This window comes from Phodopus roborovskii, unplaced genomic scaffold (genome assembly GCF_943737965.1).
Source record: "Phodopus roborovskii unplaced genomic scaffold, PHOROB, whole genome shotgun sequence".
Lineage (NCBI taxonomy): Eukaryota > Metazoa > Chordata > Mammalia > Rodentia > Cricetidae > Phodopus > Phodopus roborovskii.
The window spans coordinates 8,543,280-8,565,770 of NW_026126469.1; the positions used below are offsets into that span (position 1 = coordinate 8,543,280).

General features: G+C 44.9%; 1 protein-coding gene across 4 annotated transcripts in view; it reads right to left on the reverse strand.

Annotated features, from left to right (window-relative positions):
- Positions 1–22,491, reverse strand: part of Dgkg (diacylglycerol kinase gamma) — a 193,012-nt gene that overhangs the window by 67,403 nt on the left and 103,118 nt on the right. For all 4 annotated transcript variants that reach the window (XM_051191208.1, XM_051191207.1, XM_051191210.1 and 1 more), the window contains 2 exons: positions 20,969–21,129; positions 13,262–13,326 (listed from right to left, as the gene is read on the reverse strand). In XM_051191208.1, the coding sequence (XP_051047165.1) occupies positions 13,262–13,326; positions 20,969–21,129 (226 nt within the window). The remainder of the gene's footprint in view (positions 1–13,261; positions 13,327–20,968; positions 21,130–22,491) is intronic.

A 22,491-nucleotide genomic window follows, 5' to 3' on the forward strand; every position in this document is an offset into this window, starting at 1 on the left:
GTCCTGCCCTTTACTTTTGGGGAGTCCCACATTTCTACTTCTTGCTAGAGCCTCATGCTCTTACTTTTTACCCCAAAACAGGGACTGCACATTTTTTTATCCTTATTTCCACTTGGCAATGTATTTCCGAATCAGACTTTGACTTTAGGTCTGCTGACTATCCAGGCCCTTTTCTTTTGGGATCATATCTTTTATGGTATCTTGGAACATTTTGTCATTGCAAATGTACTGATTTCTTAAATGCTCATCCTCTGTTATATCAGCAACATTAATGATTTGTAGATCAAGTCAAGCAAGAAAAACAAACCATTGGTTTCCATTACAGCTTTACATTATAATTCCTGGGTATCAACATGATGGCTTGGGGACAGGCTCTCACAAGCCTGGGAGTGTACTTGCACAGTGGTTTTCAAAATTAGAAAACCATACATACATATGTACACACATACATACACATGTACACACTGGGGTCTACTTTTTTGTTGTTGGGGAATGAGCCCTAGGTTTACTGTTCTGACAACAGCTGGCTGAAAGCTGGGTATAGGATACTCACATTACATCATCTTTTATGTTCTCCAGTTTGCTGGAGTCCTTACCATTCCTTGAAGCCTCATACCTACCCGTCTGTCTCATTAATGTTAGGCTCCATGACCTCTGCAGGAATTTGGATGTAAGGCCCTTTTATATTATTGACCTTTGCAATTTCCTCCCAGAAATCTCAGGAGCCACTTGAAAATGCCTCCTCCACTTGTTCTGAGTCTGGCTCTTCCCATCAGAGGGGCTGGCACATTTGGTTATGAGTCATTATACATGGCTGACTTCAAGGGACAAACTGGCTGCAGCAGGGTAAAGGCTCAAGCTGGTGATATTTGCAAGAACTATGTGCACTTAATTACCTTTTTAGAACTGGAAAAGCAGCCTTTGTTTACATTTGTCTTTCCCCTGAGTTCTCCATTTTGATGAATAAATATTATTCAAGAATGTTAACACCATACCGTCGTTTTGTTGACAAAGGGACAAACCTTGTGGTTATCAGGCTTTCTAGTGCTTCACCTTTAAGTCCCTGGCTTTCTGTTGACCATCCCAACCTCCTGCCCACACTTAGCAGTGAGATGGGGGGAAAGATAGTGATCGTGAGTTAAGCCATGACCTAGGCCAGCAACTCAATTTGTTTTACTTTTACTCCAGCCCTTGATTATGAGCATTGGCCATTCTTCTCTCCAAGTTCAGAGACAAGGTGATTTGGAAGAGGAAGGCAAGAACCCAACTAACTGGAATACTGTATTGACAGCTCCAATAAAAAACTTCATTGAAAATCAACAGTTTGAGATGTTAATTTATCCATGACCTTCTCATTACCTTGTGCCCTCTGGTAGCCAGAGCTGGAGACTGCCAATGTATTCTCGGTATATTGAGTTCAAAGGCAATGTAAGGTACTTGGCTTGATTGGCACTTTAAAATACTTTCCAAAAAGGCCCACTCTCAAGATTAAAGGAGTTCTCTATTGAACAAAATAGAAATGTCTTGTTACTGGAGAGAGAGGAATCTCTCCTTAAGTGTGTGTTCAGTCAACACAAACATCAGTGACTGCATAAGGCCCCAACATTTCAACAGTTGAAGCCTCTGAAGTGCATTCTTGGGGTTAGGAGAGCCCTTCTTTTCTTGAAGGGCATTAGAAGATCGGGAAGTGCTTTCTTTGTGAAAAGTGAAGGGATAGGACCCTCTTCCCCCCAACACCAGAATTTAAACACTCCTACAGGCTTCAAAGTAGAGATCTAATGACACTCAACAGAATGCTAACGGAGAGGACGCTTATGCCACAAAGGAGTCTGAGACCTAAAATTTTGTTTGAAACTAAGATTATACAGACAAGAGTCACAGTGCAATGCATTCATGTTATAGTCTATCATTTCCGAAGAATCTAGAGACATGCAGCTATAATGGCTTCCTTGCTAACTCCTACAGTAAACAATAGTAATCATTTCAAATGTATTTTTCAATCTAGTTTAATTTCTCTATACACCTTGTGAAATAGTTGTAATTTCTGTTTTATACACCTGAATGCTAAGAATCAGAGATACATGTCACTTTCCAATGGCCCACAGGACAGAAGAGGCAAAGTGATGGCCAAGACTCAGCTCCTTGTATGTTGAATCTAAGAAAATTCAGGGACTCTGCTATATGGCAAGAATCCTTTGAAACCAATGACAGTTCTCCAAAGTTCTAGCTAGTCAAGTACAACAGAATGATGGCTAATGAATCTTGACATCCTTTTCCTCTCCAGGGCCAAACACACACATACATACACACACACACACACACACACACACACACACACACACACACACACTATCTAAAAGCCACTTAAATTGACTTCTGCACATAAAAGTCTGAGATTGTGCTGGTGAAAAAGAGTGACGTGTGGCTCTCACTCCCAATATGATCTTCTGCTTCTTCTATGGCCAAACATAAAGTTCAAAGTTCAAGACTGGAGAGAAAGTCCTATGTTTGGTTTCCATGTTTTTCCAGCCCTGGTAACTATCAACTCCCACAGATTAGCAGAGCTGGGTGCTCTCATCTGTCTCCTCTCCCTTTTCTCCATTTGTGTCTTATGTCAACCTTACATTACTCTGACATGAGCAAGGTTCAATGCCTATTTTTATTTATTCCTTGAATTTCATGTGCATATACATGTACTTTGATCATATCCCCTCCAGTCTCCTCCTCTAACTCCTTGCAGAAATCCGTATCACAGCCCCCTCCAAAGTTCACCTCCTCCTCTCCATCTTCTACAACTCTCTGAGCCCAGTTAGTGCCATCTGTATATGCAGAGCTATAGGAGGCTTGCAGATTGTACTCTAAACCTTGAGAGTAACTCATCAGTCCATTCCTTTTGTGACTGAGTACACTTTTTGTCCCATCACCTGCCTTGTAGATACAGTGCAAATGCCTGCGCAGACACCAAGCTCTCTGGAGCTGCCTTATACATGATTTCCTCTTCCTGTGTAGTCTCTTGCCTTTACTTTGGCACTCAGGATGTTCTCATACTTGCTATCTGTTTGGCTGTTTCTTTCCTACTACCTCACCTGACCCTGCCTATCCTTGCGGAGGTATCATTTCTATCCTAAATGCTCCCTCCTGATCTTCTTTTGGAAGCCTAGCCTCACTTGTGAAGCTAATCACTCTTGTTACCCCAATGTTCCTGACCCCATGTTAAAACAAAGTTCATCATGATTTGTGTAATTTTCTTTCTTGACTGTGAGGGTTTTGGAGAGGGTTGGCGCTGTGGTTCACACTGAATGAAGGATATTTTGAAGCCCTAACTATCCTCATGATGAGTGAAGTCTTATTTGGAAATGGGATCTTGGAGATGGGATGATGAGTCTATCTTAGATCAAGGTGGGTCCAATTCAATGACTGGTGATGTTAGAAGAAGTACGCTATTTAGACAGAGAGCTAGAGGCACACAGGAAGTGTACTATATGACAATCAAGGAAGACAACTGGAAGGATGTTTCTATAAACCAGGGACTGCCAAGGAATTCTTGCAACTAGTAGAAGGAGAGAATTATGGAACACATCCTTTGTAGGGGAGAAACTAACTTTGGTAATACCTAGATCTCAGATTTCAGACTAAATTCTTGATATTTCAAGTTACTTACAGATGGTAATTTTTACAGCAGCCATAGGACTCAAGATATAGTTGGTATGGTTTTTCTATGTGCAGACTGAAGGGGTCCAGGCAAGAAGAGGATGTAGTAGTCCATCCTTCCCACCCTTAATGATATTAGCTATTACAAAAATAATAATAGTCACCCAACACATTTTGGTCGAGTGAGGAACATGCTACCTTTCCAGTTTAGGTTCAGTGGGTCCAAAATATGGTGAGACTATTCTGAGATGGAAATGGCTAACTGGGTTGATGCAATGAGCAGTTTAGTCCCCAGATAGTAAACTGTATAGAAACTGTATAGAAAACAATGAAAGTGGGAGAAAATATGTCAAAAGCTTTCTAGAGGGATTCTAAGACAAAACCAAATGCACATCTTGGGGCCAGGGCTGGGGTTGGTCAGAAAGGGCATGCTTGGGACACTAGGAAGGTCTTTTGAAACAATGGGTGATGGTTAGGCTACGTGAGGAGATGTCATACTCCCTGAGGAAATAAGGACAGGATATATCAGGAAGATGAGGGAAAGAATGTGCCAACAAGGAGATGGCACTGTGCTTGGGGAGAAAGAACTGTATATATATAAAGTAAGAGAGCTTAAGATCCTACGAAATGGAACGTGGGTTCTGGCAGGAGACTCTTGGTGTGGTGACAACATGATAATAACCATGTGTCAAGGAGGCAAATGGGCAGCTTTAGGCAGGGAGCTGAGGGGGAGGGCAGCAGAGTGGGTTGAAGGGACAACTTAGTACCACTGGGAGTTAAGCAGGAGGAAATGTGAGACCATGACATCCCAGGCAGTCCTAGTGTGTTGGGCAGAGACTCCCATCTGGTGTGGCTAGATGGTGCATTGGACATAGCCCTGCCCTGGCCTGAGAAGAGGATGATGTATTTCTCATCACAGATGAATCAAGAGTTCTGCTTTTGGGAATGCTTGCAAGGGATTCTGCAATTTTTTTTTTCTATTTCATTTCATGTTTTGCAATGGCTCTAGACCAAAAGTTTTGTTTTCATACCCCAAATAGCAAACCCTCCTTCTGCCCTGCCCTTGAGCTGAGATGGAGAGTTTCCTGTTGTAAATCCTGTTCCTGAAGCCCATTCCCACTGCACCTGTTGGTCCCCTCTAAGGAAATGCGTGTGGTTTGGTTATGGTTTTCATGCATCCTTAAGTTGGCTCTGTGGCTTCTCTTGGCTCTTTTTTGGCTGCTTCTTTTCTCATCTGGCAACACTGTCAAACTGGGCACATGGAATCATAGAAGAGTGGTCAGACTTACAAGGCTATGAAGCCAGACAGGCCTGGTTCTAATGTGTAACACCCCCCCCCCACTCCGTGACCAGTAGGTCCTGAGTACCTTCCTCTTGACTAGTAGATCTTGGCAACAGTCCCTGGTTCCCCATAGCTAATAGGTCTTGGTTACCTCCTCCTAGTCCCGTTGACCAGTAGGTCTTGGGAACATTCCCCTATTCACTGTGACTAGTATGGTCACCAGTGTAGTACTGTTTCTGACCTTCCGATTTCTCTGTAAAATGAGTTGACAATATTTATCTTACACTTGGCCAACTATGTCAGTTAAAGCAATGTGTTCCAGAGTCCTCCACAGGTGATGGCTACCATTGGGTCCAGCAGATCAATTTCTCGGTACCTACTACATGGTCTCATGATCATTCTGTTCAAAAAGTTGATCACTGTGTGTTTTGGACAGCAACCCCTTATTGCCCCTGATGAATAAACACAATCAGGTCCTACTGAGACACTGTAAAACCATGTACAGGGCCTGGAACTAAGAGAACTTTTCAGGTTTTATTTATCCTTCACAGAAGAGCTGCACAGCGTGCTAGAGAATTACTTCACTTGCAAAGGGACTTGAATAATAGCTCTAAAGTTCTCACATCAACTCAACAAAACATTGTGATTTTTTAATTGAAAAATATTAATCAAATCCCCACTTTGGATAAACTTACTCCGATCAGCTGCTTTTCATAATTTTCCTTTCACAGCCTATAAATGCTTCTGAGATAACATTTATTGTCACTGTAATAATGTTTTAAACCAGTATATACAATGTGGTCTTGAGGAAATAAGACTGCACAGGGAAAATGTTGAGAGGAAGTAGATGCTGAGAGCATTGGATTTCCTGGGATGGGGGATGACATGATTTATTTTTCTACAGTGAGCTTGAATGGCTTGTCTAAAGGAAAATATTTAGAAAGTAGTTCATTCAACTCTATAAAAATAGGTATCACCTTAGTTTCCTGTATCTGTCAAACTAGCCATCAAAACGCATCAACATACTGCAATGGTTTTTTTTCCCCTTTAGCTTTTGTTTACTTTTCAAATGATTTGCACTAATAACCCAATGTACCATATAAAACACTGTATGATGAGTTACTAAAGTGTATGATGAAAAATAGATTGATATTTTGTTGAAAATTGATTTAAATCAAGATAAAGCATGTGCCAAATGTTTCCAGCTGATGACTCACTGTATGACCACCAGACACCTACCCACTCACTTCAGAGAATCAAGGGTTCTGAGTCAGCTAACCTGACCTTCCTCTGCACAGGGTCTACCTTGGTAGTGATAATGGTTCTAAAAGGAGCAGCTGCTGTTGCTGTCCCAGACTCCAGGGTAAGTAAGCACTTCAAATGCATTCTTCTATTGAGTTCTCAGAATACGCCTAAGGCCATGATGGATTTGCAGCAGGCAGAATAATGCTGAAGATGTTGTGCTCTAACCCCAGAACTGGGGATATGTTAGGTTACATGGCAAGGAGGAATCAAGACTTCTGACTGGGATACAAGTTACCAGTCTGTTGACCTTGCAATGGGGGAGATTGGGAGCTTGAATGGCTCAGTGTATTTCAGGGTTCTTGGACATGTATTGGAGAAGCACCAAAAAGGTCACCTGAGGGATGGGATTAGAAAAAGGCCCCGTTGACCATGGCTGGCTTTAAAGAGATGGACTAAGCAAAGGGTTTCATTTCCTTTACAAAAGTCCACAGGAGTAAGAATAAAAATAGAAAATACCACAATCAACTTCTTGAGGGCCTTCCCCAGATCCCAAACAGTTGAAAACAACATATTATGTATCAGAGGAAACAGGAACAGACAGTTTGAGTACCTCTCCTGAGATACTGAATGTTGAGGAGGAGGCAAAGCCCTGTGTAGGGCACTGGACTCTACCTGCCAGGAATTTGAACTCATATTTGCTGCTATTAAAGCCAAACATCTAGGCTGCAATTTGGGGATATTCACAGGGCTTGTGAAAGAATGACTTATCATTTTCAGATAAAGGAGTTTGTTATGTAAGTGGTGTAGATGTGGGGGGGGGTGCTGCAGGCAGTCAAGAGAAAGGCCCTTGCACTTTCAAAACTGCATGCATGGAACGTGCTCAACGTGCTCCCACCTACCTCCCAGTGTTCAGCTAAGGCTGGAGAGTAGGGAGGTGAGAGGTGGTAGTGAGGACAGCGAGCATCATATACAATAGTAGGCACACTTCCAGTATCTGACGGTCTGGGCCACCTGCTTCTCCACCAGCTGTGTCCTCCACGGTCCCAGCACTGAACATTCCAGGAGCACCTGGCATATGCCCTGCACCCTCCCCTCACTCTCTCCCACTCTGCTCCTCCTACTACCATGTCAGCTTGGAGTCTTGAATCTCTACCTTAACCCAGCCTTCAGCTTTTTGGCATTAGAACTTCTGGTGCTCAGACCCCAAACTCTGCCTCATGGCGCAGGTGGAAGGAATTTTCTCCGTAGCACTAATCCAGGAGAACTAATCCAACTCAAGCCAACCCTGCTTAATTAATACTATGTTCCCAGCGGTCAGATCTGATACAACTTTTAGTTTTCTCCAATTTCTCAGTTTAAGGACACTTGTCTACATAACAAAGATCACAGGAAAAGCACATCGCACTTGATACTCCATCAAAGATATATGTTCCTTGTCAGTGCTTATCGGTGACTTAAGACAATGCTTAGTCTTCATGCTTGCCAGTCAGTGATGTTCAACAGAAAATATTGTTGAACTCTGACTATGCACCATAGACATCACCAATGCTTCTAGCAACCCTGCGAGACTTTCAAGGGAGGAAGCAAAGGATTAAAGAGATTAATTTACTTGCCCAAGGTCACAAAGCCAGTAAGCAGCAGAGCCAAATTTTGATGCCAGCTTGGGTTAAGTCCCGTTGCCTCTTTCTATAAATGTCTACTAGGCACTTAGTTCTTTGCAATGTATGTCCTAACCGTCTAAAGACTCAAGCTACATTAAGGTTTCTGGGGAACCCCTCATCAGCTCCCTGGTCCTGGCTCCTACTGCTAACTACCAGAGAGCTTTTAGGAAAGGTGGTCAGCCATTTGGCAGCACTGACGTGAGCCCTTTGAAGGGCCTGACAGGAAATAACTCTCGGCTTTAATTTCAGTTGCTGAGGGACATGGTCAAGTGGATGGTACTCAACAGGTTTATATAACACATTCCTCCAGTGCTCAGAGTTCCCAAGCACCAATAAATGACTCCATGGTGAGACTCTTCCTGGATGCTCACTGTGACAGTGACATTGGGTGGCTTTAAGGAATAGATTTCAGACACATAAAACTTCCCAGATGGTGTGGAAACTTGGTGAAGACTGTGGTTAGCTACCTAGAAGACCTGGGTAGGGTCCTCTTTTCTGTACACACTGACCACCTTTAAAAAACTGAGAATTCCTCTCCTCCCAAGTTCAAACCTTCTTTGCTCTTTTGTAAATTGTTTACTCTGTGATCCAGACAAATGAGGCTTTTAATGAATTCAACTCTTTTGCCACGGTCACCTCATAGGCATGATACCTGTGCAGTCATTCCAGGCCCTGCACTTAGGACAGATCTTGGCTTAGTTTAATGCTTGATCACAAACTTCTTAATAGTTTTTGAACAAGGGACTGTATGTTTTAATTTTGCTCAGTGCCAAAGCCTATAGACAGTCCTGCTCCTTGCTGTGGACAATGGAGTAGAGAGAAGACTTAGATTATATGAGATCAAAAGGGGTGATGTCCCTGTACTCCCTAACTCAACAAAAATGTCACCATCATCCTTAGCCTTGGTTTCTTTATCTCTAAAATGGAAACAAGAGCACTCTCCCTTATCTGTTATAATGAACACAGAATGGGGTCACGTGCAAAGTCCCTAGGAGGCTTTGGAAACACTAGAACACTGATCTATGCAAACAAGTCCTTGGAGAACAGTGGGGCTTGAACTCGAGTTCAAGGTAATTAAGAAATTAAATCAAGCTCACTGCTTAAAAGGTAGTCTATCACTTTCTCCAAGGCTGTTTCCTTGTCCCAGAGAATCACGATTCAAGAATGCCAACACTCACATTGTAAGGTCGTCTTGAGAATTAAATAATTTAATGCATTATAAGATACCTAGTTAACTACTTGGCATGTAGCAGGAGCTCAGAATGAATCATAAATCTGAGTTGTTTTGGGTTCTACACTTAAACCCCAGTCTGCTTGTGAGTGAGCTTCAAGAAGTGATGCTAAAATGTTGAATGCACCGAACCACTGCTTGTATTGCCCATGGCTTACTAAGTGTAAATTCCTTTTGTACAAAATGTAAAAATTTTGAGGGTTATTTTCCCTTCTTTGCTAGACTGTGAATTTCTTTCATTTTATTTTACAGAGCCCTGGCTGTTCTAGAACTCATAGGTCAGGCTGGCTTCAAACTTACTGAGATCCACCTGCCTCTGCCTCTTGAGTTCTGGGATTAAAGGCACATGCCACTATGCCTGGCTAGTGTGTGAATTTCTTAAAGTCAGAGATCATGTCTCACGTACACTAGAACACGTTCTAACATATTAGAATTTCAGCAGAGTTAAAACTCTGTGTCCTGTATGCTGATATGATAATTTTCTCGACATTGCTAAATCAGGAACAATAACCAGGTGGAAGAAGGGGCCTAACTTGACTGAGATAGCTCACACTACCACCTCCTTGAGTCTGACTTTTGTTCCATTAACAAAGTTATTCCTTAAGAGAGAACACTTGGATTTAAAACTACTACTTTCTCTAGCAACAACTAGTATAGAGAGTTCACTGAGGGAAGCATTAAGAGACCTCAACAATTGAGTCATAATTTGATGCCTTTTAGGACACACACACACACACACACACACACACACACAGACAGACAGACAGAGAGAGAGAGAGAGAGAGAGAGAGAGAGAGAGAGAGAGAGAGAGAGAGTGCTTTTGGTACAATTTCAAAATGTTCTCAGAACCCCTGAAGCCTTTGGAGCCTGGGTTAAGATTTACTAGAATAGCCCCCAAGCTGACTAGCAATTTGAAAGAAAGTTCAGGTTTCCTGGGCAAGTCCAGCCCTGACTAGTCCTCTCTTGTTGAAAACAAACAAAACAAACAGACCAATTACAACTCCCTATATTTAGCCTCAAGGTTATCCCTGAGGGGCCAGTCTTAGGCATTAATGCTAAAGGCTTGCAGCCAAGCAGCAACCACTCTTTGAAGAACTTAAGTCCATCCCAGTAAAACAAAGCTTTGTTTGATAATATCATTTACATTTTCAAATCCTGGGTATCAGGCTTTTTTCCCTCTCCCTCATGGCCCTTCCTAAGTTTAGCTGCTGGTGTAATGGGGGTAACCATGGCAACAACCACCTGCCTATTTAAAACCATCTCCAATGCTAAATAAGGAAGCCTAGAGAAAATGGCTGCTTGCCTGCCTCTGGGTGGACAAAGTGAATACTCCTGGGTATTTTGGATAAAGGCATGAAAGGCGGAAGCAGCATGGACCCAGAGTTCTCCAGAGGAAATGGCTAGTGACTTCATAAAACAGTATCTCCCTTTGAACAACTTCATTTCTCAAGCAAGCACGTAGCTTTGAATTCAAATCCATGTGCCTGTCATCTTTACTGGGTGAAACAAGAGGCTCCTAACCTCACCAAATCTGTCAGTCCTGTAAATGGGATTTGGGGAGTGAGAAGGGAAAGACTTCTACAGGGCAAGATACTCGACACTCGGGTGCACGTTATGACCCCCCCCCATCTGTCTTTCTAATTGGACTTAATAACATGGGTTTTCTGATGCTCACTTCCACTCACATGTTGCTCTCTCTCAATTTTTGGAACAGGGAGAAACTTTGTCCTCTACTTCCTTGTTCTCTGAAATGACAGAAATACCTTCCTTCCTGTTACAAGGGACCATGCAACAGCTGCACTGGGGGCTGCTTCTTCGGAAACACAGTCTTTATCTTCTGATACATCTTGTTCTTTTTCTGCGGACTGCCCTTCTCTTTTTATCAAATTGTAACATATGTGCTTGATTTCTTTAACCTGGGCAGGGCATCTTTGTCATTAGAAAACTCCCCATGACTAGCTCCATGCTCTTTGTTCTCTTAGGTCCCCTCTGCTCACATCATTTCACTCACATTGGTACACATTTGCTCTTCAGCCTATTGCCAGCAGGGGGCAGTGAGTGATGGCCATCAGTCTCAAACTCATATAATGTTGTGTGGTCTGCAGTATATTTTCAAAAGATGTTGCTGAGTGAGTGAGTGAATGAGTGAATGAATGAATGAGCACAACCCATGGAATCCACAGGCCTAGGGACTTGAGGACTTGCAAGGGTATGTGCATAAAGAAGACCTTGAGCATCTGTAGGATGGCAAGAGTGTTTTTCCAAAAGCTATCTCAAGGCTGCTGTTTTGCTGGGATAAGCATCCACTTTTCTGGGAGAAGAGAGGAGTTTAGTCTTTGTGGAGGGGAAGGACAAGAGGATGAGGATGGAACTGATACTATTTGTGTGGGAAAGAGGCAGTTCCCTGCCAAAAGGCCCAAATCAGAGCCCACTCCTGAAGAGGCCACAGTACACCTCCACATAGCCCAAGGGGTCATCGAGAGCGGCCGCCTGTTCGTTTATGAACACCACTTCTACACGGAAGGGCAGTCAGGCACTGGTAGGGTACTGAAATATCAGTAACAATGCCAGCCCAGGTCCTCAGACACAGAGGGAACTACGGAGAGATAGACACACAACATCTCAGAGCATCAAGGAAGGAAGGAAGGAGCTGAAACCAAAGTTTGCCCTGTACTACCAGATCCGAGTTGGAGCACAATGAAAAAGCCTCCAAAGGAGTTATTCTCAAAAAGGCCACCACCTACATCCTGTCCTACCCAGTGGTGGAACTCAAGGCCACCTCAGAAAAAGACTTGAAGTGACAAGAAAAGCTTCAGAACAGTCATGTAAAATGACCTAGTGTGAGGACATCTGGGCTCTCAGGACTTCGCAGCCTCGTTGAGGGAGACAAAAGGTTCTCTCCACTATGTATACCAGCTCCTTACACCTGAGCCTACTGCACACACGTGCTCAGGGTGCAAGCTCAATCAGGGCACGTCTTGTCACTTTCAGCCACAATATCAATGACCACAAGCTTTGGGCAGAACATCACTTGGGTTTTGTGCCTGTCATCTTTTCTTCTTGTTAATAGATTTGTATTTGACTTTAAAAAATGTTAAAGCTTGTCCACTTTTCCACTATAAATGTAAATAGTTTAATAAAAAAATGTGTAGCAATTTATGAATAGGGATTTCATCCTTGTATAGGAGTAATGAAGGCTGAGGGAGGGGATGGCATTGCCAGACGGTGACTATGGTTTCAGGAGCTGACAGGCAGCACATGTCTGTAGTGAGTTGTGGGCCTAAGGCTAAGTGAGACAGAATGCAACCCTAAAGCAGTTCACTGTGTCAAGCCTCCCTGGTTAAGTTCCTAGGCTGTGGAATCAGTAATAATACTCTAACTTCTGCTCTGAGGAGAATTCTGTGGGCAAAATACATGACTATCCCTTTAGGTTCAAAGATCAAGTCCAGATTGTTACTCCGCTGTTCCCCACCTGCCTGAGGCTGGGCATGGAATCCAATGATGATCTTGATGAAACGGTACAACAGAGGATAAAGCTGGATAGAGCTTTGTCAAGAAGAGAGAGAAATGGAGAAAAGGAAAGTGGACAACTCCACCGTGATTGTATGCCAGTCACATTTCGATTCTGGTAAATTATGTTTGCTTTGCAAGACAGGTTCGCTTTCAACTGATTTGGTTTTCTCTTTTCTTTCATGTTTGAACCCAACCTCCAGGATGCCAGCTCCCATTGGAGGCCACCCGGTGCACTCCGGAGTTACTGCCTTTGCAGGGGCCTCGCTGCTGCCCTCTGCTGTCTGGGAGGGAGGCTCGTACCTCCCCGATCTGAGACCCCGGAAAAGCCCTTCTCTCCCCTAGCCCCGGCAGCTGTGGGAAGCTGGGCTTTTGGGGTAAACCTCTGAGTCCCTGGAGAAGTTCCAGGTGGCCAAACGCAGGTTTCTTGCCACCCATGCGCTCCTCAAATTCCTCCCTCTGCTCAGTTCCTATGGGAGGGGACCGGCAGCCAGGCTGTGGCAGGTTTCTGACAGTTTTTTCTTGTTAGAAATGGAAACCCTCCTTCCGGCAACGTGGCAGGAAAGCTAAGTCCGGGGCGACCCAGGGGAAGGACATTTCCGTGGCAGCAGGTGGGAGGCCACACTGCTGGCAGTACTGGGCTGGCGGGGTGCCACCGCAGCAGCTCGCATGCTCGCTTACCTGCTGTTGAATTTTTCGGGGTGTTTCTCTCTCATCATGTGGAATCTATGTGCAATGGAAGCGTCCTGGAAAGAAAAGGAGGCAGAAGCCTGGTTAGTGGTTGTGGTCATGAGATATTGTGGGAAGGGACACATGGGAATGTCCAAATTCTGGAGACTCCAAGTCACACACCATGTCCTGGGGTAAGCTAGTGCCAGCACTCAGTCCTCTTAGAGCCTGGCTTGGTTGCCAGTGGGCCCTGTGAATTATCTCTGTTTCTCAGGACCTGCAAACAGCCATAGTTCAGTCTGCTACCCTAGCTCTTTGGAGACTGTGGCAAGAGGAGACTCTAGGGTGAAGGGAAAGCCACTCCCTTTCCAGGACAGTGAGGGGGTCTGCTCCGGTAAAGCCAGAAGCCTGTAGGGATGGTAGTGACATAAAATAGGGAATATTCTGACTCACGAGAAGTTTTTTTTTTTTTTTTTTTTTTTAAGTACTTTCCTCATTTACTCAGCTTCTAGCAATGATAGCGTCTTATATAACAGCCCCTGTCAAAACCCAGCTGATGCTGGTGGAGGCCATTACTTATTAACCCTTTGTTGTCTGTGCCAGTCACAAGTTTAGCTGACAATAAAATTGTATTAAGCTTCTAGCTTCTGCTTATTAACCATTCTGTGCACAGGGCTGCTTCTGGAGCCAGCAAGAATCTCCGACCCCTTCCTTACACTTGACGTCTTCCTCTCTCCCTCTTTGGCTGCACTATTAGGCTTCCTGTACTGCAGAACTGTACCTCAGAACTCACCGTGAGGCTCCCAGGACACCATGTGTCTCATCCTGAGTTTGGAACCTCTTAGTCCTGAGGTTCTGCATCTCACACTCCCCTCACAGCCACCCTGAGGGCTTGTGTTTGTGACTAGTGTTTAGATGCTGCAGGTTTCATGGTCTAGTGCAGGACCCAAAGCTGGGCTCAATCTCCTTCAGGCCTAGTCTTCCAAGCTTCTTACTGAGCCCATTTTCTAGCAGAAGAGTATGTACTGTTCACTTATCACCCAGTCCCCATCTAACACTGCGGGGGCAGATATGGAACACTGGAAATAAATTGGCAGATTGGGTTGGAGAGGTACAGCCCAGAAACAATGAGCTGACTAAGACTTGCTCAGGAGTAACAGCGAAACAGAAATCTCCTGACATGGTGGTACATGCCTACAGTCTGAGCATGTGGGGGAGACTGAGGCAGGAGGATCAAGGCCAGTCTGGACTACAAGGTGGGACTGGACTGTATCTCAGCAAACCAAACCAACCAACCAAAACCCAATAAATAACCAAAAATACATCTACTAGACTATGTGTCTGAAAGATCCCTAAAATTCCACGTAGCAAATTTAAGCTAATGTATATTCTCCCTTCCTTCCTAACCTCCCTCATTGCCTCCCTCTCTCCCTCCCTCCTCTTCTCTCTCCTTCTCTTCTTCCTCCCCTCTCTCCCTCTTTCCTTTCTTCCTTTCTTTCTGAGAGAATCTCTTACCATGTGATTTAGGCTGGCCTGTAACTTACTAGTAGACCCTATTGGGCTCAAACTCAAAGAGATTCTCCTATCTCTGTCTTCCTTGCAATGGGATTAATGGTGAGTGCCACCATGTAGGGCATATCCTGTACCTGACAAGGAAACTCTACAATAGAACATTTCTAGTGCTGACTTTTACCTTGTTTTTAGCATCAAGAGAGACAAATGCAGTTCACTGAAGAAGCTTTTGGGGTATATCCTGTGTGTGATGAAGTTTTCGGTAGGGACAAGGGTGACCCAAGTCTGGGAGGGCACATCTAAGCTTACTTTGTGTTTGGTAAACATTCCTCTGGAGTTTAATGGTTAAAGTTTTGCTACTGGTTTATTCTTGTCATTTTCAGACTCTTCAGGAGCTGAAGGTCTGGGCAGAGTCACCTTTGTGGACACATTGTGGGAGGTGTTAACACTCAGGGAGGCCCCTCCCACCCCTGGCCCTACACAGCCTGCCTACTCAGCTTTTCTGGGCAGCAGCTCTTCCTAGTCCAGACCCCCCTGTCCACCTCCCTGTCTGTCTGTCAGCAAGTTTCCAGGAACACTCCTGATAAGATACATGTGACATTTGTCACATGATCTTCTAGAATTCCAGAAAGCGTTCCATCTGTGTTCCTTAGAAGGACCAATTTTCTCCTGTCAGAAACAAAACAGAACATGCCCCCAACCAAAATCAAACAAAAAACCCCAAAGCAAACATCCATACATTGTGTGGCATGGTTTGTACACCGCTGCCATTACCCCCTGTACAGTTGGGACGAGCTCTTGGTTTTAATTCCCAGAATATTGCAGGCACACTTTTCTCTGTTCTTGTCACTCTAACACGTCTTTCTCTGCTCCACCAGCTCCCAAATGACATAGAGGCTTCTTACTGATCATGAAAGCTCAGCCTATAGCTTAGGCTTGTCTCTAATTGGCTCATATAACGTAAATTAACCCACTTCTATTAATCTACATTTCACCAAGTGGCTTCTCTGTCCCACTGCCTCCTGTGTCTTGCTGGCATCGTTCCTGCACCTCCATTATCGACTCCTACATCCTCTTTCTGACTGGAAGGCCCGCCTAAATCTCCTGCCTAGCTATTGGCTGTTCAGCTCTTGATTAAGCCAATCATGGCAACACATCTTCACGTGATGTACAAATGCCCCCACAACATATCACCCTTGGTTTTTCCATTACTAAGTTTTGTGTGGCTTCTTATTCCAAAGGCCAGCATTTACAATATCCTTAGCTCAGCATGTGGCTCCTAATCTGACAGTGTAATCTCTTGACAAATACATGAAACAGCAAGGGGAGCTAAGCTGCCTTCTAAAAGGCATTGTAAAGACTCTGACCTGTTTGTCTCCCGGAGATAGAGAGAACTGAGACTTGCTTTTACTCTCAGAGGCTCTGTGCTGAGCACTGACCATAGCATATTTATTTTATGGGTTCAGAAACTTTCTTGATGATCACAGCAAAGTCACACTTCATTCTAGAGAGAGTGACAGGAATGGGAGGCTGGTAGACGCGATGGGATTTCTGCTAGTCTCCGGTTGGTGTGTGTTCTATGTGGCGTGGGATGAAGGGGAGAAGATGAAGTATGGACAAGGGCTGCTCCTTCTGCAGCCAAAACCTCAAACACATGGTTGGATGAAGGATTTTGGCTCACTTTCAAACATAAATTGCTATCATTTGATCTCTGAAATACTGGAATGTCTAGGCCAGGTGCTGTTCAATAGAAACACAGCATGTTTGTAACTTAGAAGTTTCTAGAAGCCACATAAAAAAGTAAAAAGAAACAGATGAAATTGATTTATGAATGTTTTAATAATTCAACATGCCCCAAACTTTATAATTTCTAATATAAAATATAAAAATTATTGCTATATTTAAATTTTTTGTATCTCAGTTTTGAAATATGTGTTTTTTGACACTTGCACACATCTTAAATTAGACAAGGCATTTCAGGCACATTGTAGGCACATGTGGCTTATGCTTGCCATCCTGGACAGTACAGGGCTAAGTCACATTGTCAACTTCTGGAGACACTGGAAGGAGGCCACAGGATGAATTATTTGAAATTTGGATTTTTTAAAAAACATGTATGGCAGGTAAGGGGGTGGGAAAGATATGGCTGGCTTATCAAGGGACACATTAGAATGCACCACTGACAGAATCCAAGCTTACAGGTATCTGTCTTGTTGACATCCGCCCTAGTGGGTGGGAGGCTTGCCACTGTGGGACATAAGGCAGGGGAACACTAAAACCAATCTATAAGGTGAAAAATGGCACGTGGGCCTGAGGCCCTCTGCCATCCAAAATAGATTTCACTGAGTCAAGGGATTAGCTGTTCACCACTCGGTTAAGACTCATTGAAAGCAGAGCCTGTGAGGAGTTCCGAGTTACACAAGCTCCAGGAATTATTTCGTAGTCCCTAACTTCCTGTCACCGATACCTGGCTATCCTGACCTTCCAGCTAATCCAAAAATAGAGAGCAGGGAGGAAGATGCCAAAGAAGTGAGAGGAAGTGATGTTCTGGATGACTGTGTTTAAGACCTCTTCCCAGGGGATGTCTGCGGATAGGAGAATGATAAAAACAAATAGCTGAGTCCTCACTGATCTGGCTCGTGAGTGGGTATGTGATAGCACTGAGCACTGAGCCTTCCCAGGGAAGGCTGGGAGAGTCTGTCTCACTCAACCCTCTGCCTAGTACATGAGTTCTGTTTGTACCCAGGGGCACCGCGGTGGCGTGGCGGTAGCACAAACCATCTTCTTTGTAGTTGCAAAGCAGCAGCCATTTGATCAGTAGACATTGCAAGCTCTTCCAAGAGGCAAAGACATTGCAGATGTCTCCTTGCCAGGGAAGTCTGACTATATTTAAGTGCCATAGGAGGTAGAACCTGCTTGGTTTACATACCTACTTCTCCCACAAAGTTTGAGAAGTCAAATAGGAAGCAAGACTTTCTGCAAATGTCAGCCCCAGGCTCTGCCAGGGTTGCGTGCTGGGTACTTGTTTTCTCAGGATTTTCACCTTCCAGCTTTTAAAGAGCGAGAACACACACCCTGCAAACATTCTCTGTAGAGAAAGCTAAGGGCACGACAGCGAGATAGAAAGTCCCACCTCCTTGCTCATCTACAATATGACAATAAATATGCACAAGCGAAAGGTATATGAGAAGAACTTTGAGAAAGATACCCTTGGAATATTGCAGGTCAACTCAGGGCAGGTGGGTACACATGTTGGCTGCTGAGGGTGATGGTTTTTATGCTTCCTTGGAGGGCAATTAACCTCTTTGCTTCCTACTCCTCTCCTTGGTTCCTTTGCTCCTTCACGACTTCCTTCCCTGTCCCCTCTACTGCTGGCCTTCCTCCTGAAAGAATTCGTTAAATCCCTGGCTCTTATGTTTACAGCCTGGGTATGGAGTTGAGAGAAGTGCCTGTGTAGAGGCAGACAGGCACTGGGAACTGTTCCTTCCAGCTAGAGCTGTGTTAAGGAAGGGAAGGTGTATTGAAGTTCTGAAAGTAGCCATGCTTGTAGCCTGCCACCCGGAAGCTCCTGGGCAGCCTTGCCCGTCCCGCTGCTTAGCAATCAGTTCTGGCTGGCTGCTTTTATGAGGGCAGCGTCGTCTCTTTCTCATGTCCCTCTCTTCATTACTTCAGTTCTAATGTCTGAGTGCCAGATCCACTTCCTTTCTGTATTTCTGCTCTGTGCTGTTTCTGCTGTTGGAGGCCTTGCTCTGGATCTGCATCAGAATGCTTCCAGGGGCTAGTGAAAAGCAGACTCACAGACCTTGCTTCCAGCCAGCCACGGAGTCAAATTACAAGTCAGAATCTGGTGCCGGGTGGGATTTCCCTTTAAAGAAGGCGTGCTGCAGTGCCATCTCCCTCACAGAGCTCTGCCTGAAGATGGAGGGGCTATGCAGAGGCCACAGCTAAGAGGGCTCAGGAACACAATTTGCTGATCTCCAGGTTCACTACACACTGGCTTGGACTCACACAAATGCAACAACTGCATCATGCAATAGTATAATGGGGCTGAGTGCACCACAGGCAATCAATAAACACCAGCAAGTTACATGACAGCAAGTTACATGACGGTTATGGCAAGGAAAAGATGTGAAGTTTGGTAAAGCGGACGCTGGGATGCCCACACTCTGGGAGCCTGGCAGAGGCAAGGGTACCTAACTGTCTGGAGATGAAGATATCTGGGCAAAGAAAGAGAGGGGCCTGAGTATAAGAAAGGTGTGTGTGTGTGTGTGTGTGTGTGTGTGTGAGCACGCGCGTGCATGCACGTGTGTTCATGTGTGTATGACTGCACCTTCCCTGAAGGTGGCCCTGAGAGAGATCCTGGGAATGTGTCCCTCTACCGGAAGTGGGGAATCTGGGGTGGGGGAGAGGCATAAGGCAGTTATGACCCAAGAACCCCTATGTGCCACCTCCACACTCACAGTGTTTTACCCTGGGCCCACAATGCCTTGCCTGCTCCAGCCATAGCAGAGAGTGCTGGAGCAGGAGTGAGGAAGCAAAGCCCTTCGTTTGACCCTGTTTCTTCACTCAGAAAGTGGAGGGGCCCATGCTCCCCCATGCAGCAGAGGAATAAAGCAAACAGCAAAGAATAAATGCTGCAAATGTGGTAACTCTTCCATCCTTTTGTAAATGTAAGCTATGGTTATTTTTTCAGTCCCTTTCTCTCAAAACTTCTTCCTCAAACCTGCTGTCCCCTCAAGCTATCTGTTAGGCCCCATCTCCATCCCCCACCCCCACTCCCTTACCACCAACAGTCTCAAAAGAGACACAAGAAAAAGGGGGTAGGTGTCCCTCGGTCTGGTGCCAGAGGAGCCCAGAGGGTCTCATGTACACATGGCATGGCTAAAACAATCCAAAGACAGGGAGGCAGCAAGGAAGAATGCTCCGACTGTAGACTAACTGAAGATGAGGGGATGCTGGCAGGGCTGTGTTAAGAGAGCATGTGCGCGGTCTACCTCTTCGAGAGCCCTAAGCCTTTCTGTAAAATAGGAATGAGTGAAAGGAGTGCTATGGAGACTGGGATGCACAAGCCTCCCACAGTAGAGAGCACACAGCAGGTGCTCAGTAAAGTGTCTTCTGTGCTGCCATCTCAAGCCCCAGCTCAGTTTAAGAATACTCCAACTGGAGAGATGGGGGGGGGGGCTCAGTGATCAAGAGCACTGGCTGTTATTCCAGAGGAACTGACTTCAACCCCTAGCACCTGCAAGGAGGCTCACACACATCTGTAACTAGTTCCAGAGGATCCAGTGCCCTCTTCTGCCCTCTGTGGGTACCTGTTGTACCTGGCACAGACATACATGAAAACAAAGTACATACTTACATAAAAAAAAAAAAAACAAAAACAAAAAACCACTCATCATATCCCCAACAATCTATGAAGCAGTGTCTACTCTGGGCTAGGAGCTGACTTCAGTAGGACAAACTGAGTTATACTAGCTGGGCTGGGGCTGGAGGATCAAAAGGGAACACATACAGCATTGTCTGTCTATCCATCTGTGTGTGTGTGTGTGTGTGTGTGTGTGTGTGTGTGTGTGTGAACGTGTGTGCCTATGGAGTGTGTATACCTGTGCATGCAAGCATGCACCTGTATATGGGAAGAAGGGTGATTCGGGCACATTAAAGCCATCCCTTTAATCTAATGCAGGGAGTACACGGATGGACTTCGATAAGGGCTATAGAAGCACCAAGGAGGAGCAGTGGCCTCAGCCTGAGTGACAGTGGGAGAAGAACCCTCCTAGGCTGTAGGAAGCACTTGGAGTATGTGTGGTAGGGTTGGGAGGGGGAGGGAGCAGGAGGGGAGGAGTCTGAGTGTTGTCTGCCAAGCCTGGTGGGAACTTGTGGTCATTCCCCAGGACCAGACACTCAGATCCTCAACTCACACAAGGCTTCTTCCTGACCTTATTTCTTGGCATTTGTTTCCTTTAATTATTTCATATTATCTGAAGGATAGATATATTTGAAAAAATTCCCAGTTTTTTTCTTGTTAGTTAAAGGTATAGGGTAAGAATTTCTAATTTCTTCTACTGTCAAGGGGTAGAATGACTATGCAATCAGAGTGGCCACAACCAGGTCAGATTTGAGGACGCGCAGACCCCAACCCCGAACAGGCAAGGAGTAGGGGCCCAGAAGGGTCAGTTGATCCAGAAAAGCAATCAGCGACCAACTTACCACACCAATGGAGAAGTAGTTGTTCATGATGTTGTATGGGACCTGGTCTCCATTCTCCACCTCCTCTCTGGGGATGACTTCTAGATACCAACGGTCCAGCATCACCAAGGGGCTTTGTTCAATTTCCTTCAGAATTTTTGTCAAGCTGCCCCCTTCATAACCTATGGACAAGGGCATGGTGTGTGTCACTAGGGCGGAAAGGTGAAGTTGTTGCTTATGCAGGGCAAGTAACTCTTTAGGCATTTGTGATGAAAAGACTTCTGGATGTCTTTGGGCTGGAGACACTTAGGTTCTCTGAGCCTGGGAGAAGGGGATGACAGTAGGGAGTAATTAGCAAGAGTTTTAAGGGGAGAGTGGGAAGCCTGAGAGCTAGGAATGGGATAGTTGGCTAGAGGCACACATGGCTCTGGAGCTGAAGCAAGCCCCAGAGAGTGGGAGCGCTGATGTCATTTGCAGGAAATGGATAGAGCTAAGAATTATTATAAGTGAAATAAGCTAGACTTAGGTATTCTGTTTTCTTTCATATGTAGAATAGGAATTAAACACATGTTTACATATATCTCAATTATCTATCATCCATCCATCTCCCCATCTATCTATCTATCTATCTATCTATCTATCTATCTATCTATCTATCTTCCATCATTTATCCCCTTACTCACCCACCTGACATGAAGGCAGAAGTAAACTATTCGAAGAAGAAGGGGATAGTAGGATGTGGTTCAGGAGAAGGTATAGGTTGTAGAGATTAAAGAACAGGATGAACATGTATGAGAAAGACTTAAATAAACTTATTCTTTTATACAGTAAATATACCACTAATTGGAAGAAAGGAAGAGGAAGGGGAGAAGGAATGGGAGGGGAAGACTGGTTAGCTGCAGGGCTGGGAAGTTGTGTGTGGAAGACAGTGGATCCATCCTAAGACCGTAGTGTGTGGAAGGTGGACAGGGTGGTGGTAAGCATACTGCTAAGATGACTCTTGGGTCTGACATCTGCCATATCCTCCACATAAGAACACAGGTACTGACTGTCCTGGCCTGGAGTTACTGATCTTCTGCCTGCTGGCTTTCCCCAGTGGCTGGGCTTTGTGCTCTGCCCAGCTCCATTAGCTGCTTTGTTTGCAAAGCCCTTGACCCTTGCTCTAAAAGCCATCACTATTCTGTGTTCCACTTCAACATGAAAGCCCTGATACCCCGGGGGCCCTGATAATCCAGATGTGCCTGGTGTCTCATGAGTAATTGGTGATGCAGTATTTCAGTCTGCATTCTGAATCCATGTATCATGACGAGCACTCAGGAGGGGCTGGAGGAGATTTGTCTTTATCCTATCTATGGTTGACCATGTCCTGCTGGAGGGGGCCGGCTCTAAGCTGATGGCTTCAGTACTATGCAGGAGGCTGGAACCTGGCAGCAGGGCCTCCTGTTCCAGACCCAGCATAGAATGGCAGAATCATGGGTCAGAGATGACTGCTGTTCACTATTGTCCTGTGGAAAGTGACCTGTTAAAGGTAAGTCTCCCTGGCT